This window comes from Cavia porcellus, unplaced genomic scaffold, assembly GCF_034190915.1.
Source record: "Cavia porcellus strain 051 isolate PalLab524CR breed Dunkin Hartley unplaced genomic scaffold, mCavPor4.1 scaffold_13, whole genome shotgun sequence".
Lineage (NCBI taxonomy): Eukaryota > Metazoa > Chordata > Mammalia > Rodentia > Caviidae > Cavia > Cavia porcellus.
This window is the reverse complement of record NW_026947496.1, coordinates 14,930,578-14,943,730: the sequence shown is the minus strand read 5'-3', so window position 1 is coordinate 14,943,730 and position 13,153 is coordinate 14,930,578. Positions and strand designations below refer to the sequence as shown.

The 13,153-nt window shown below is 37.3% G+C and overlaps 1 protein-coding gene across 1 annotated transcript in view; it reads left to right on the top strand.

The window, feature by feature from the left end:
- The window catches only part of LOC101787516 (uncharacterized), a 275,776-nt gene that overhangs the window by 64,031 nt on the left and 198,592 nt on the right, over window positions 1–13,153 (top strand). The window contains exon 15 of the mRNA XM_063259710.1: window positions 1,434–1,667. Coding sequence (XP_063115780.1) covers window positions 1,434–1,667 — 234 coding nt within the window. The remainder of the gene's footprint in view (window positions 1–1,433; window positions 1,668–13,153) is intronic.

Below are 13,153 nucleotides of genomic sequence, written 5' to 3'. Positions count from 1 at the left end.
ATAGTAATTCCATTGGTAAATGACAAAATCTTTGTTTGTATGACATTTCCAAAATTACTACGGAAGATGAATCTAAAACACAAAATGTCACATTTGGCATGCAAAACTATCACAATATATTTCAGTATAAAATTCATAGAGGCGTTTAATTTAGAATGTGTTTAATAACTCGTCTGCCTGCATCAGTAATCCTGCCTTGAGGTTTAAAAAAGATTGTTTTATTTATTCACATGGCATTAATTTTTAAAATATTTTTGGAAACCAAAATATGAAGGTTAAGTCTTTGTTGTTAATTAAGACTTTCTAATTAAGCCAAAAATAATTGTTATTTCAATTAGTTTTTAAGTATGACTTGCATGAAAAAAAAAACAAAAGAAGTTGAACAACTTTTACTGTTTATTTAACTGTGATTTAATTCTAGAGGCATATTATCTATATGGAAATATATATCCACCTCTTCAAATAAAGTCTAGGCAGGATTACCAAATCCTTACTGCTTGCTGCACTGTAACTGGAGATACTACTAACTTGAGTGGCCAGGAGAGTAACTGGTGTCTAAAAATGACATTGATTTTGATTAGAGCACAGCAAACTAGAACATTCTCCAGCATCAAATTATATTGAAAACTATGAGGGACTACGGGAGATAGAAACATACATGACTGAACTGACATTTAAGATGTTCCTAATCCTGGCTTAGTCTCTATTTAACCAGAAACAGTAGTTGTTTAAAAATCATCAACCTATATAAATGTTTAGACACTCACTAAACATGTAAGTGGTCCTTTACTGTCAGCTAAGGGTGAGCAACAACATTCAAGCATACTGTGGCCTATTAAGGCAGCTACCTCGGTTACGTACAATTGGTGGTAAATTTAGGGGTAAAACACATCCATATGCCACCTCCCCCTTATTTTGGACTCTCCTTGGAAGCCTGTGGGGCAGGCTGACTTCATGCTAGTCAGGCGAGGTATTAGCGTGGCCTGCTTTGCTTTGCTTTGCCCTGACCAACGTTTCACTGTGATCCGTGACTCCATGTAGGTCCTGTCTGTCACCCTTCAGATTCCCAGATTGGAGCTTACTGCCCAGTTGCACCCATCCCTGATATTGGAGAGGGCACGCTGTGTGGCTTTTAGAAGTGTTGGTTTCCTGTTAATTCCATCTTGTTATAAGAAATGACTGGTTTCTGATGTCACAGATCATTAACATACCATGTTTAAAGGTTGGCTAAACTTTGCCTCCTATCATCAGCAGGTTTGCCTTTTGACCTCTTAATTATACAGCATGTGTCCTTGTCTGTTATCATTGCTAATACCTGACAATTATAGGTTGAGTAAAGTAATTGTCTACTCCCCTTCCCAGAAGCCCGTTGTTGCTAATTGTGTGGTTTTACCCAGTTCCTGTGTAATTCAAGAATTCTACCTTTTTTGCAGGTTGAGCAGTCTCAGTCGCCTCAGCTGCTTCAAATACAGATCACATGCATTAGAGGTCTCAAGGATAAAGCTCCTCGAGGCTCTTATCTCCTCAAGGTGTCTCTGCTCAGCCGACTGGGGGGCTGTGACTTGCAGTGCTGGCAAACAGAGCAGCTGAGGATCAGAACACAGCCCGTTAGGCACGATGGTAACTTCTACAGCATGATTCTGTGTTTCCACGAGAGCCTTAGCATGGTAAGATGACCTTCTGTGTATAGGTTTCCCTGGCATTTTATTAGCTTCCTGTTTTCCCTATCTACCCATTTTTCTTCTCTATCCATGTAGCCTTGGGCAACAAACTTTGTGTAATAAAGAATCTTATTCCTTCGTGCATTGATTAATTTACACATTTACTCATTCAGCAAATCTCCAGTAAGTGTCCATTGCATCTCAAGAGTTCTCATGCACCATGGTGGACACATTGAATCCCACAATAAAAGGGACTTTATCTTGCTTATCAAGAACACGTGGATTCATGATCTCATTCTTCCCCTTTCTAGGATTTGTAAGTGGACAGCTTGCTGATTATTGCATTGCTATGTAGTGCCTGTGTTTGTGTGCAGATAGCCAAGCCCACGGATTTTAGGAGAGAGCTAGGATCTAGGTAGGAAGCAAAGGTAGAGAGACTCTGTGATGGACATAGGGGAGATAGGGGAAGAATACACGGGAGTTCTGGAGGAGACGGCGGTGAGCGAGCAGGTGGTGGGCAAGACTAGGGTGATCCTGCAAGCAGGGAAGGCAGCAGGGTGCAGGGAGCAGCAGGTGCCTGTGGGAGGAGAGAGAGGAAGCTCAGCCCACTCTGGGGTGTCTGTGCTGGATGATGGTGTCCTCCAGGGGACACCACTCCCTCACCTCACATGGGGAGTGGCGGGGTACGGACTGTTCACAAATGTGTAATTACCTGTATGCTGGTAACTCAAAGCGTTTACAGACTTATAGGAATCATTGTAAGCATCGTGTGGTGTTGTTTAGCCTCCTGTTTTCAAAAAGAAAACTTTCCTGGAAGTAGATATGTGTTTTATTTTCCCATTTCCTATTACATTTTATGTTAAAGGCTACATTATCAGGGGCTGACTGGACCATTGACTAAACAGTAGAGAACCCTGCAGGACCATTCTTCATTTACGAGTTGGTACAGATTAAAAGGGGAGAAAACCTACAAAAAATAAACAAAAACCAAATAAGCCTGTTTTGGAGAGCTGCATGCTAAATAGATTTTTAGTCAATGTCACACTGCAGCCCTAAGCCATATGCATTACCAGTCTCAGACATGGTTTGGAGAATTGAGTATCAAGATGGTGGGGAGACCAGAAGTCTCTGAAACAAACACTTAAGATTTCCAAGAAGAGTCCAGGAAAAGGGGACTCTGAACCCACCGTGTTCACCAAGGAACAAGGCTCATTTGTGAGGTGTAATGATGCTCGCCTATCAGAGTCACATGAGCAATGACCTAGCCAATACATGTAGAAATACACTACGCTAGCATATAGTAAGAATTAAAATTCTTTTATTATTATTATTATAGTTATGATGTCTCTGTGATAATGAAGCCCATACATTTTTACCCACTGAACTTTTAATTACTATGAAAAATGCTTATATTTCAGATAGCTTTCAAATTAGCCTTTGGTTGAGAACAATGTAGGTTAACGTTTTTCTCCAATAAGTGATCCCAAAGGCCTTGTTAAGAAGCATGGGGTATGGGTGTGTGGTGTTAGTCTAGGTTGGTTATGGAGATAACTTTCCCCTGGGAAAGCCATTAACTGCCAGAAGCAGAATTCAAGGCAGTTACCAAGCAGTATCAGGTGTAGTTCAACCCTTGAAAATGGAATTCTTGGCTTTTATTCACTGAGAAGAAATTGCAGAAATGTAGTGGTATCTAAGAATCTATTTAATACAATTCCAAAAGGATTCATCAGAACCTAATAAATAGGTATATTCTTTTGATATGTTTTGCTCAAGCACCCAAATTTTTAAATTATAGAGTCAGGCTACAAAATATTATCATTTGAAGAGTTTACTTTTTAGAGCCATCTGCATAAATAAATTTTTACATCAGAAAGCTATATAAAGTGTTTTTATTGCTTGTTTAGGTACCGATCTCCTAGGATTCCACTGAGTTCTGAGTTCAGGAATCACATCTACGGATATGTTTGCTTTATAGTGAATGTCCCCTGAGAGGTATGGAATGACTGTCACAGAACATTAGGGTTTAGATAAGTGTGTCGTAAAGATCCATGTATTCAAGGTTTCATACCAGGGTGGCACTCTGGGAAAGTAATAGAACGTTTAGGAAGTGGGGCAAATAGGAGGTTTTGAGGTCCCTGGGGTGTGCTCTTGAGTGAATGCTGAGACCCTATTCTTTTCCTCTTTGCTTCCTGTTGCATGAAATGAGTGATTTTGCTCTGTTGTTCTACCATGCTTTGCTGACTATCAGAGGACCAAAGCCATATTCATCTCCAAAGTAGGTAACCCTCCAAAAACAATGAGCCAAAAGAATCCTTTCCTCTTTATGCATTAATTACAGTTTTGGGAAGCTGTATAAAACAGGATATGCTATAGGTAAAATGTCAGGAGGGATAAGAGGATGAAGGATGTCTTCAGAGAGTAGGGGCGGGACAGCTAGGGGCTTGCAAGAAACATTCCCTGTGTTAGAATCCGCATCTTCTGTAGGGACCAGGAAATCTGGCAGTTCCCCCAGCAAGAAATGCATGTTCTCTTCCTGCCAAACAGAACAAAAAGTATCTTGAAATAGTTAAAATAGCAATTCCAAATTTTCTTCACATGTGTCAGAAGCAACACTAACAAGAAACAAAAAATAATTACCTCCTGCCACTGTCAAGGAAAGTTTACTCTTTAACAGCCTGACAAAATGTCACTGAGTTACAGCCATCCCTTGGTATCACCTAGCAGAAGTCTGAGATCCCCAAAGAAGTGCACAAGGCTATTTCACATTCAGCGCATGTAAGAAAAGCACAGAATTCAGGACAAAAATAAAAACAAGAAAAGCAGCAAAACATCCAGGATTTGACAGCACGGAGAAGTCATTGGAGGTTTTTTGCTTTCAGAACAGAAATGCTGTCGTTTAGTCTTGTTCATTCCGCGGGGCTCTCCCCGATCAGAGCAGGATTTTCTGCTAACCACACAATTCCACCTGCCAGTCACTCTGCTGGCGGGAGACTGACAGTGAAAGCAGCAAGTTTTCAAGCAGCATAATTTCATAATCATAAAAGGACACTCACGAATATAGTCAGTGCCCGGAAACTTAAGAGAGCTGTTTCCCTGAATTTAAAATACAAGTCAAAAACGGACCCATCTCTATTCTTACTGCACTAGTGGGAGAAATCATCTTCTGTGAGGTTGTTGAACAGTGAAAGAATCATACCAATGCAGCCGGAGAGAGACGATGGTCATGTTTCTGTGCCAAACTGAAGAATCAAGGAAGCAGTACTTGAATGAAAGGACAAGTGTTAATCAGAGGGGAGTCCGAGGATGAGGAGCGGATGTCTAACTTTTCACCTCTGTACCCTCCTGTTGCTGGTGGACCCGAGGAGGAGGATGGGCCAGGAGGCAACTCCTTTAAAGCTTGGTTTAGGCTGCTTATAGGTATTCGAGAAACTGCCTAAAGGGGACAGCAGATAGATGGGTCCAAAGATGGGTCACTACAGCACACATGGTACTATGTCCAGACACTTTCATTGCTTCTTGTCTCACACGATCCCGCCTTACTATGGATCTTTCTGTGTTACGAGGTGAGGTGGTCACAGTGACAAGTTAACCAAGTCTCATTCCCCTCACGCAGCGGGAGGTCCTACCAACTGGCTGTTATTTCAGTCACTGCGAGAATCGTGGTAAATCAAACTTACTTAGAGACAATAAACTCAGGCTAATTAATTTTGAGTATTTTGCTTAGAAGCTTTTGCATAATTACTTGATATGGACATTTGAAACCCACTTGTGTTTTTACGTTTATCCCGCAAACATTTCCAGTGGAAAATACTGCCTTGTTTTTGTTTTTAAGACTTATTAGCAAGCAAAACCCTTATTGTGACAAGGGTAGGAGAGGACACACAAGCAAAGCCACACCCTTTGAATTTGGGTTCCAGTAGCCTGGTGACATAAGCTAAATATTCAAATGAATGAAGTCCAGCTTTCTGCCTGAATCAAGGGTTCAAAGATATTATTTTATTTTCATTTTTTGTTGAATAAATACCCAGGAATTCCAGGTAAACTTCGAACATAAAAGATTTTATATGTATAAACACTCAAGAATGAAGAGCTCTCTTGGATACTAGGAATGAAGAGCAAAATGAAAACCACAGAGAAAAGTGTGAACTGTGGCTTAGGCTGCCTGGGAGAGGACCAATATTATCAATTTTGTTGATCTAAAGATTTAGATTTTAACATCCACTCAGGAGATGAGCCCTTGAGCCCCTTAGAGCAGGAATACTCAAGAGAATCTTGTGCATAAATTTAGAATACTCAAAGTGTATGCAAACAAACAAATAAAAAAAATCCTGACTATTGGAGATAAAAATCTGTCTTAAATACATAACATGAAGTATATCTTTCTCTAAGCTGTTTTAAAACTGTATTTTACCTTTGGTATCTGCAGTAGAGTTCATATGTGGAAAAAATATAGTAGTTGAAAAATTCAAAAGCTGTATTACAAAGCAGATTAGACTTTTTGAGCAGAGAACTTATGATCTGAAAGCTAGACTGGAGACAGTTTCCTAAACTACAGCAACCAAAAAAGAGCTGGAAAAAGTAAAGCGATTTGAGAAGACTTGAAAGAGAAGGTCTAATATCAGATGAAATTTCTAGAAGCAATTCCACAGACTCATTGGAAGACATAAACATTCAATTAAACAGAAAATTCGACAGAATAGAACAAAGTAAAATTAATCCACATGGATCCAACATAGCAAAACTATATACAGCAATAAAGTACTCAAAACCATTAAACAATGTGTTTAAAAGTTTGGAGAAAAAATTTTTAAAAATACCCCTCCCCTAATCTTCCATCCAAACATTGGAGGTATTGCAAATGAATAAAAATATTTTTTTACTGAGCATATTGTATTAGTTTCTTAGGACTGCCATGAGAAAGTAGTATAAACTTGGAGGCTTAAAATGACAACTTTCCTGTCTCACAGTGGTAGAGGTCAGAAGTCGGAAGTCAAGGTTTATACAGCATTACTATGCCCACTGGAAATGTTCTAGGGTTTTCTTTCTTGTAGCTTCTGGTGGCTCCAGGATTTTCTTGGTTTATGTATACACCGCTGTGATCCTCGTGTCTTATTTAGCATTTACTGCCTGTCTTCTTAATCATCTTTCTTATGTGTTTGTATTTATCTATACAAAGTTCCCTCTTTAATAAGGACACTTGTCACATTAGACTAGGAGTCAGTTTTACTAAATTCTCCTTAATTTGGTTGATTCTTAAAAGATATTATTTCCAAGTATGATCACATTCCAAGGTACTAGACATATCTTCAACATATCTTATTTTGGGGTAAACAATTCAACTCTCCTAACAAATATGCTCTTAGTAGAAACTTCTTAAAAAACTAGCAAAAGTATCTTTCAAGAAATGCAGTGATATCTTTGTACTTTTTCTTTAAAATGTCTATGTTTGAAATGTTTTATAAGTTTACACAGGAATATTAAATAATATGGCTTTTCCATTCAGTTTTAATAAAATATTAGACAATTTAGACCACTTAAGGAGAAAAAAAATACATGATTATATGATTTGTATAATGAAATGATTATTTCTCCAATTAACCCATAGAAACTCAAAGTTAAACTTAATTGTTGGGATTAAGGTATGTCACAAGACATACACACTACCGTTTGGAAGCCTGTGCTTTAGGTTACTCAAATGTGTGTGAGCATCCATTTGTTTATAATTAATAAGATAAAAAGTTATGGAAGACATTACTAATAGAAAACATTAATTTTGGAAAAGTTCAAAGATTCTTGGGGAGTTTGGTGAAAATCTTTACTCTTTACTCATTCTTGAATTGTGCTTAATTTTTAAAATTTTATTGTGGATAAATACATATATATTTTAGTGCCTTATCAAAAATTGAGAAAAAAACGTTAATTTTGACAACTGTAAAGTTGCATATGGATTAAGAATTGTAAGTTTTGTGAATACACAGTGTACTATTGTTACTCCATTTTGTTATGAAATTTGGGTTTTTTCATAAATTAAGAGTCAGAATTGTGGTCATTATTATATTATCAATGATTATCTTGCATTAACATTGCTTTGGGGTGACATTTTAAAATATGTTTGTTGAGCTTTGACCAAGGAATCTGAGATGACAGGTATCTATTAATTTCTTTCTAGAACCATTTTGCTGGCTATTTTCTTCATTGGGCGCAGGAATTGGCCAACTTTAAAAAAATGCAAATAGTAGGTTTAAGAAGCAAAACCAGCAAAATTCAGGCAAAGAACATTGATTAATTAATTTTAAAAATTCCTTAAAGGTCACGTACTCAGGTTTGGCTAAGCCTCGGGCAGATCTAATGAACACAAATAAGCCCCTCTGTGTGGAACAGGTAACCCATGCTGACTCCGAATTTGCTGACATTACAGGGTTATTATTTCTGGAAGGATGTAGCATTCTGGAGCCATTTCTCTAATGATTTTATTAAGACCATGGTTTCCTTCAATTTAGGGTTACATATTTCATTTTCCACATTACCCCACACCACAAAGGAAATGAAGCCATGTCTAGGACCGAACAAGAACTCCGTTTCACTGATCTTACTGTTACCACTGACAGGGCAGTGATCAGGGTAACTGTCACAGTACAGCACAGAGCCAGACATATTGAGGGATTAAAATAATTTTAACTAAAACAATCCAACTCTATATCACCCCAAAATATATACTTTACCTGAAGTTTTAGTGAATTAAAGTCTTTTGTTACTTCCTTTTATAACATCGTTAGTCTATTGCTTGAAAAGATAAATGAGAAATTCAGAACACTATATTGTGATATCTTAACTTCTTCCTTTGTAAAACTAACAAAGTATTTTTAAGCCACATTGAAGAGGTAGAGTTTGCTGATTTCACTGATATTATGAATTCAATTTCAAAAGAAAAACAGTGGGAATGGACATTAATATGTCTGTTTCATACAGGAATCTGCACTTTGCAGGAATAGTACAAGTTACTCAAGATCATACAGCTTATTAGGATGATGTTTGGAAGAAAACACTCGCCTTATTATTTTTAGTGCTCATCTCTTCTTTTCTAGCTCTAAAAAAGGTACTCCATTAGCCCAGTAGCATCAGCAATACTCTAGGGCCATTGTTAAGTAAAATGAGGTAGATATCACTTCATCACTTCTCGGAGAACCATTTTAGTAAAGTACCATCAGCCTCTGGTATCATTTAAATAACTTTAATTAGTGATATCTGGTTCCTGCTATCTCATTGAAATAGTTGCATAATATGTAGGAGGGGGGGTTGGCGCAATTGTAGGATACACACAGGCACCTCAGACACTCCAGAAATAACCTCACTTAAACTCACTTTGCTAAGAGACTATTTCACATATGTTTAGAATTTTAAAAATTATATCAACCAGTTAATATTTATATATTTATATATCAACGTGACAAGGTACCATTATTACAGTAGAAGATGGACGCCATTTTTGTTTCACTGGAGGGAAATCCAATATGAATAAAACAGCAACTTTTCACACATGACATTTAATCCATGCATGTAAATCAAGCTGAGAATCTATTATTCATTATTAAAAGAGTGGCATATTTTTATTACACTGAGAATGAAACACAAATACTGTGAAAAATTTAGTGCCTTTTCTTGAAATTTTAAGACACTCATAATGTAGTCATCTAGCTGGTGCTGCCTCTCATTTTAAAATATAGCTACAAAATTAATATGTTTGAAGTTTCACACCTGAAAAAACTAAGCTCAATTTCAATGAATTGGCAAATTTATTATTTATTTAAACCTTCCTAAATACTTAAGATGGTAAAGTAGTTCAGTAATGCTCTGATTCCAATGTATATATGAAGAATATAGTTCATATTCTTGTCATTATTACTCATCGCCACAATGTTCTTCCCTGCAGTGCTTTCTGAAAACTGCATATATCAGAAACTGATTAAAATGACCTAAAGTATTAATTCTTAAAATATGATAAACTCAAAATTTTGCAGGAGGTTATTTTCTGTGTGACATTTAATATCTAAGAATTGAAATGATTTTAATAACTCATAGGAAGGAGTGGTACTAGGAAATATGGGGCTTGAACATGATTGGTTTTATTGATTATTGGTTTTTACCATTAATAATAGAGAGCTGTGGAGTATATTCCATAGTACAGCTTTAGAAAGTTCTGTATTCTATCAGCTCGAGGCAAAACTTTTTTTTCACTTGTGAAAGGGTCACCTCTCCTATTAAGGGAACTCCAGACTTGTGAGAACTTTGGTGGCATGTGAATGTCCTGAATGCCGCGAGTGGCCACTGGGCATTGTCACTCAGCAGTGGTCTCTCCTTCCTCCCTAAGTCAGTTTCCACAGCTGCCACACAGAAGTCTTTCCAATCAAGTAAAGGGCCACCCTTATCTCTTCTTCCTTACTCCTACCAAAATAAAAACTTGGCCACAGAGTACTACTAGGTAGTTAAAAGCATGTCTTTAGAATGAAACTTACTGGAATCCTAGTTCTATCAATATACATTACTTTATGACAACATTTAAACTCCTTAGCCCCAGTACCCAATCTATAAAAGAGAAACCTATCACCTAACTCAGAGGCATTTTGTAAGCATAAACTATTATGGTATATAAAATGCTAAGCATACTGAGTTTCAGGTAGGGAAAAACTGGTAGTTATAATTATTTTTATTGTTATAGTGGTAACTCTTATGAGAGAGTTCTCTGCTTCCCTCTGTAGTTTAGATCTCTCTAGTCCTTTACACTATTCCTTAAAGAAGTTTTAGTTCTTTCTTGATTCTCTCCTCTAAGAAAATTTGTTGAATGTACTTTCTTACTACTGGAACTTAATATTGAGGCCCACAATTTATTTTTCTTAATTTTTAAATATTTCTTATTTTAAAGAGAATAAAATCAAACAAAATACAACAGAATAGAGCCAATCAAAACAAAACAGTGAAAGTCACATAGGACTTCAAAATAGGACAGTAGGAAGCCAACAATGGCTGCCATAAAGCATCTTGTTATCTTCAAAATTGCTGCCCATGCCACCAGAAATAACAAAATCAAACAAAACAGAACAGAATAAAACAAAATAATAAAACAGAACAATATTGAATTTCAGAAACAAGACACAAGGAAATCTCCCATAGTTGGTGTACTGCATACTGTTATCCTCCAAATAGATGCTCAGACTTCCAACTTTAGGCCTGCAAAGTCAGTCAGACAATACAAGCATTAAGTTATTTTTGTACTTCAGTTGCTGTCAGTGCAATCTGTGTTCCTCTGAATCATCTGGTTGATTTGGCTCATGGGAAAGGCGAATTAGGCTTCTTGCTTCTCTTCCCATCCCATAGCTATTTCTGGCTCACAGGAAAGGCACTTCTTATTTCTCCTCCTGGCCCATAGTCATCACTGGCTCATGGGAAGGGCAAATTTGCTTCCTGTTTCTCCCTGCAGCCCATGGTTTGCACTGGCTCATAGATACCCACAATTTAAAGAAGAGTTTTATTTTGGCTCATTTTTTTTGAAATTCAGTGTACAGTTGGCAAGCTCACTCAAATTCAGAAGCAGCATGGTGGAAGGTCCTGATAGGGATAAAAACTCCTCAAATCCAGGAGGTAGAGAGAAAAGTGAGGATCCAAGGAAAGCGATATACCTTCCCAGGTCACCTCTCCGGTACCCACCTCTAATCAGGCCACTCTCCCTAATAGCACACCCAGGTACTAAACTCATTAGTGGATGAATCTGCTGATGGGTACCATGCCCCTGTGAACCATTTACATTCCAAAAACCCCACTTCTGATTGCATGATGGTTAGGGGGGCATTCTAGCTCTAAACTATAACAGACAGGCTCTGTATAATGTATTAAAACTAGCACTTGGGAAGGAGGATGTCCTATTGCATGACATTGACATGTAATATGATGGTCCCTTAATATTTGGTAACACCAGAAGTAGGCATCTAACCGTAGGAACTTAGGTTGTTTTCTCATTGCTGTGTTGCTAACACCTAGGAATGCGACTCAATACATATTTTTCAACTCAGTGAACAAACTGAAGGGTTTCAGAGTCCTATCAAGGTCTTCAAATACAAATAGACAACTACTGGTTGCCATTTACTTGACTGTTTTTTTCCCTCTGTGCTGGGAAATGAACCCAAGGCTTCATGCATGATAAGCACATGCTCTACCACAGAGCCACGTTCATAGCCCAGTTTGAGTTATTTTTTGAAGTCTTTGGAGTTTTATGCAGATTTGCATTCTTTGTTTTATTGGGAATGCTTTCAAACTGCCATAAATCCATCTTTGTCCTTTGTGTCTGTTCTCTACATCTGTTCACATCCAATGTATTCTGAGTTAAGAATGCCCTAGTTACTAAATAGTAGTTCTTGTTCACTTGGCATGCAATTCAACAATCAAATCATTTTGAATTCTCTAAAGAGGAGGAACTAGCTTCTATATTTGAACTCTCTCACATTCAGAGGGAATATGTTTTAATATTTCAACATCTATACAAAATGCTCTACAATTACTTTTAAGGCATTAATTCTCATATGAATGCTGAATAAAGCCACAAAGGACTGAGTAGGGCAAAGAATTTCTGCAAGGTCGCACAGCCTGTTAATTGCAAAGAATAGGCCTGGCTATCTTTTCCCATCTATCCGATTCATACTAAGCAGTAGTCAATGAGACTGTGAACTGATGAGGCTCTCAAAGCTTGTAGTGGTGCCAGGAAAAGGATTTCTTTTCAAACAAAAGCATTGCTAAATTCAAGGACCAATAAATGTCAATCTGGTAAGCTGCAAATCAGATCAACTCAAGCTCCTGCTTTATATTGTCCATTGCACTAGGATCTTTACTCACGTAGAATAAAATCTACATTTCTTACTTCAGCCTTTAAACATTATGTATCTAGATTTTACCCATTTTCTAATTTCATTTCATTCTAGTTTTCTGCTTGTGTATTTCATGCCCACTTCGCTTTCCTTCCCAATACACTCTGAGGTCATTCCTGGTTAAGGACCAGTGGATGAATTCCTGCTTCTTATCTGAGTACTTCTTCAAACATGGACACTGCAGGTGTCAGGGTGAGGGTTTCTCCCTTAGACAAGCGTATTTTTGAACAGAATATCTCACTCCTCTAGTTATTTTTCAGTCTATTTCTATTTTCATTATTTCACTATCATCTGGGTTAAGCATTTATTGCTATTGGTGAGGTCTTATTCATTTATGTCTTATCCTTTTCCCATTAGTCTGTAGCTCAGGAACAGTAGGTAGCTTGTTTATTAGACTTGGTATCAATAATACTTCTCAAGTAAAGAAAATGGGCACTTAATCAACATGTGTAAATGAATAAGTGATTCCTAAAGAACAGCAAAGTTGGATATGGCTTTTGATATAGTCAAGCCATTGTTTTAGCAGCTGGGGAAACAAGGAACTCATTTCTTTACTAAATCATTTTGTTTTCAATCATC